This window comes from Lasioglossum baleicum, chromosome 19 (assembly GCF_051020765.1).
Source record: "Lasioglossum baleicum chromosome 19, iyLasBale1, whole genome shotgun sequence".
NCBI lineage: Eukaryota > Metazoa > Arthropoda > Insecta > Hymenoptera > Halictidae > Lasioglossum > Lasioglossum baleicum.
Window position 1 is genome coordinate 2,000,977 of NC_134947.1, and position 3,605 is coordinate 2,004,581.

A 3,605-nucleotide genomic window follows, 5' to 3' on the forward strand; every position below is an offset into this window, starting at 1 on the left:
GACGTTTTTTATGCTATTACTTCATACGGCGACTGCAGCGAGCAATTTATAATGCCGCTAATGTAAACATGTCAATGGAGAGGGGGTAATATTATTAGTTTAATTGTGTGTGTATGTATGTATGTATGTATGTGTGGATGTGTATGTGAAAATTTTTCGAGAAGGTATTTTAAAAATAAAGTTATTCGAGAATATCTCTTTTGTATTTTATTTTATTACAAGTTCCTTCTTTTACAATTCCTATAGAATAAAAATACAATTAAAGTAGAGAAATGATAAATATTTTTAGAGCGGTTTAAGTAATTTTTCGAACAATGTTCGTCAATGGATTGTACTCCACGATGCGGTCGTGTATCATTAAGCAGTAGGCTGTTGTCGATGGGGGGACATCGGTTCGACATTCGAATTCGATTCGCACGTCGACCGTAGCATTTTTTAGCGCTTCATTTTGTCGAGAACAATCGAGAACGACGAGTGGACCGTATCGCAGGAAATCCATGGTGTTGAGTAGCGCTTCACCGTTTCCATAGTATGATTCTTGGAATTTTGCATACATGTCGTAGAGCAACGCGTATTTACCTTTCTCAAAATCGATATTTAAATCATCGTACGGATATGTTTCCGAGTTCAAGTAAAGACGAATATTTGTCAATGCGCAATGATCGAATCGCGTAGCTGTTTTCTTTAAGTTATTCTTTCGATCGGTTTGCAAGGCGAATATCACGTATCGCGGTTTTTCCATTTGCAGAGCTGTTTTTATCGCCCATGTATGCTTCGTAGTCGTCTGTAGTAGAGGATATTCGTACAGATCCCACGATCGAAAGCTCATGCCGATCGATCTGTCGCTGTCTAAAATACGTAACATGGATAGCTTATGTATTTCATCCAATGCAACATGTGGCATTCGCCATTGAATTTTGTACAGATCCAGAATAGGTTTCGCGTTGTTGGAAGGACTGTACAATGCGTTCGCGTCGGTACGCGAGCGAATCAAAATCAATTCGTGTCGAGCATTTATCACAACACGTTTGTAATCTTCACAGAAGCCTAATAAAATGTTCATAGGTACACAAAAGTTGAAATGTATCGCAGCCGTGGCCGTTGCAGCCTGTTTCTGTCCACCATCACCATACAGCCAGCCAGCGTTGGACAATGCGCCGCTTCTCGTTCTGGACAGACTCACGTAATTCTTCAGAGTTGTCGTCGCACCGGGATTTCTGGATCGATCGATTTCTACACCGTTCAATTCGTAGCGTATTTCCTCAAACATAAACGCAACGGCATTGTTCTCAAGAGTTGCCGTATCGATGCTGGATTCTCCTCCTGATCCAGTCGGTAATTCGAGTTTTCTCGGTAAACTAAGTTTTCCCTCAACGTATAGGAAACTTTTACACGGGAGCGTGTACAGGTCTTGTTGCTGAATGGGTATCCTTATCTCGTCGCTGTTCTCGAACGTTGTGTTAGCATACGGATTGTACGTGTGCAGCTCAATCTTCGTTATGCGATTGTCGAAGACCGGTGCTTCGGAGATGTTCAAAATGTTGTCAAACATGATTTTTTCCCTCTCACTTTTTTACAATAAATCCCAAAGATCGTAGATACTTGGCGTTTTCCACGGTTAATTTCTTGCGAATCGATGACTTTACGTTTTTCTCAGCGGTTAGTTTCTTGCTGTTGTTGCTGCAGACGCTGTTGTTCAACGTATGGAATGTTGTATTGTTATGAATTAGCATTGCTTCGTCGCGCATGTAGTCGCACCGTGATTTCTTCACCTCGAAAATCAATCAAACGTCCGGATTGATCAACTATGCGAATCGTTAAATCGTCAATTACTCGTGCGACGATCGGAAGGTAAATGACTCGCGCCGGCGTTTCCGACAATTTATACCCTGGCGGTACCTGAGGCGTGAATTCATGTATCGTGTGAACGAGTTTACCGTTGTCGTACGATCCGGTGGTTATGTTGCATTCTACTCGTACGATATTCACGCTGATGATATTCACAGGCACATTCGATGTATGCCACGCGTTCGGTGGTAAAACACGATCCATGGAAAATCCTAGGATAGAGCCCACGTTGCAAGGCTTTGCAAAGTTTATTTGATACTTGCTTATAATTTCACTTTTCATGGTGTTGGTGTTGGCTCGTAAGACCAGCGGATATTCGATATCAGAGGTGGTGGACAACTCATCGACATTTTTTGGGGGATATCGTGCGCATATTTCACGTTTCAAGTATGCGTTTATCGCTTCCAATTCGTATGAACCGTCGGGTATGACGATCTCTTCATCTTTTTCGCCGAAGTAGAATCGATTGTTTCCAATGTTGGCGCTGATGTTCGGTATCGTGTAATAAGTTTGCAAATCGAGCAATCCCAGCTCGTATTCGCCATTGCTCAGATCTATGGGCGGAAAGTGCTTGGACGACAGCACGCTGCTTCTTCCCGACAACGTGAACGTAAATGACTTTTTCGCATGCATCGTGCAGAGAGAGAGAGAGAGAGAGAGAGAGAGAGACTCTTTCCAGAGAATTTATTCTCGGAGAAACTTCACACACAATTGCCCACACACGCTTTCGTTATAATTTTGAAAACGTTCGTGGTTATATAAGATCGTCGCGTTCGCACCGAAATAGCGAATCAACTCGATCGGTGGTCGAAGATTTCCAAAACTATCAAAATATTTGACACGCGAGCCGTGTTTTATATAGGCGACCCAGTGCGTTCCCGGCCCACAACTATTATCTAGATTGACTATACCTCGCTCATTTACCCACGCACGCAGCGGCAAATCGTTACGCATAAAAACTCCACGAAAGTATGGTAATCCTTTACAGATGGCCATTAATTCAACGTCTGTCGTCGTGTTGTCTTTCTTCGTTGTTTTTTTTTTTCTTCTTCTTCCTCACCTTCAAGCCTTTTCCATGCTTATACGGTGCGAGACGTAACCCACGACCCTCCATGGTTCGATTGTGACGCTCCGCTTCTTGCAATTGTTTCTTCGCAGCTTTTGCATTGTTTATAGCTTTGAATACTCCCGCGGCGCCACCCGTCAATGCTCCTATAGCTGACAAAGCAGGCAACAACAACGGCAGAAAACCACCGCGTTTGGCGATCGGGAGAATTCGTTTTGTCGTTTTTCTTTTCTTTTCACCTTTTTTCTTTGTCAAACCCATGCCCAATTTCGTTTTAACTTTCATGGCTGCCAATACTGTAGCTGCAGACACCTTTTCTCCCAACGTTGCGTCTCCAGACGTTACTCGATGCAGCGCTCGATTCGCCAAAACGTGATCGGCCGCGTGACGATTTTCAAGATCCTTATACTGCGAATACGCTATATCGTGCTCGCGACAGGCTGCATCCAACGGATTGATTCCTCGATCCCCACGAGCTAATCGCGCGGTCAGTTTCGTGCCAGGACCGCAGAATTGATAACCAGGTATATGCAATTCGAACGGTAATGCGTTTATAGCTCTGTTTAAAAACCCCTTACCCGTATGTGGACCGAGACGTCGTTGCAAACAACGATTCGTGCGCATAAGCTATTTTTTCTGCTCTCTCTTTTTTTAAAAGAAAAGAACTTCCTCACGTTTGGAGGGGGTGGGG

General features: G+C 43.6%; 1 protein-coding gene across 1 annotated transcript; it reads right to left on the reverse strand.

Annotated features, from left to right (window-relative positions):
• Positions 1–295: 295 nt before the first annotated feature.
• On the reverse strand, positions 296–1,552 carry LOC143218565 (uncharacterized). Its single transcript, XM_076443797.1, has one exon. The coding sequence runs from the start codon at positions 1,550–1,552 to the stop codon at positions 296–298; it is 1,257 nt and encodes a 418-aa protein (XP_076299912.1).
• Between the last annotated feature and the right edge of the window lie 2,053 nt (positions 1,553–3,605).

Bases quoted from the DNA above. Each gene is read 5' to 3' on its own strand.
- LOC143218565 (XM_076443797.1), bottom strand. From the start codon at position 1,552: ATGTTTGACAACATTTTGAACATCTCCGAAGCACCGGTCTTCGACAAT.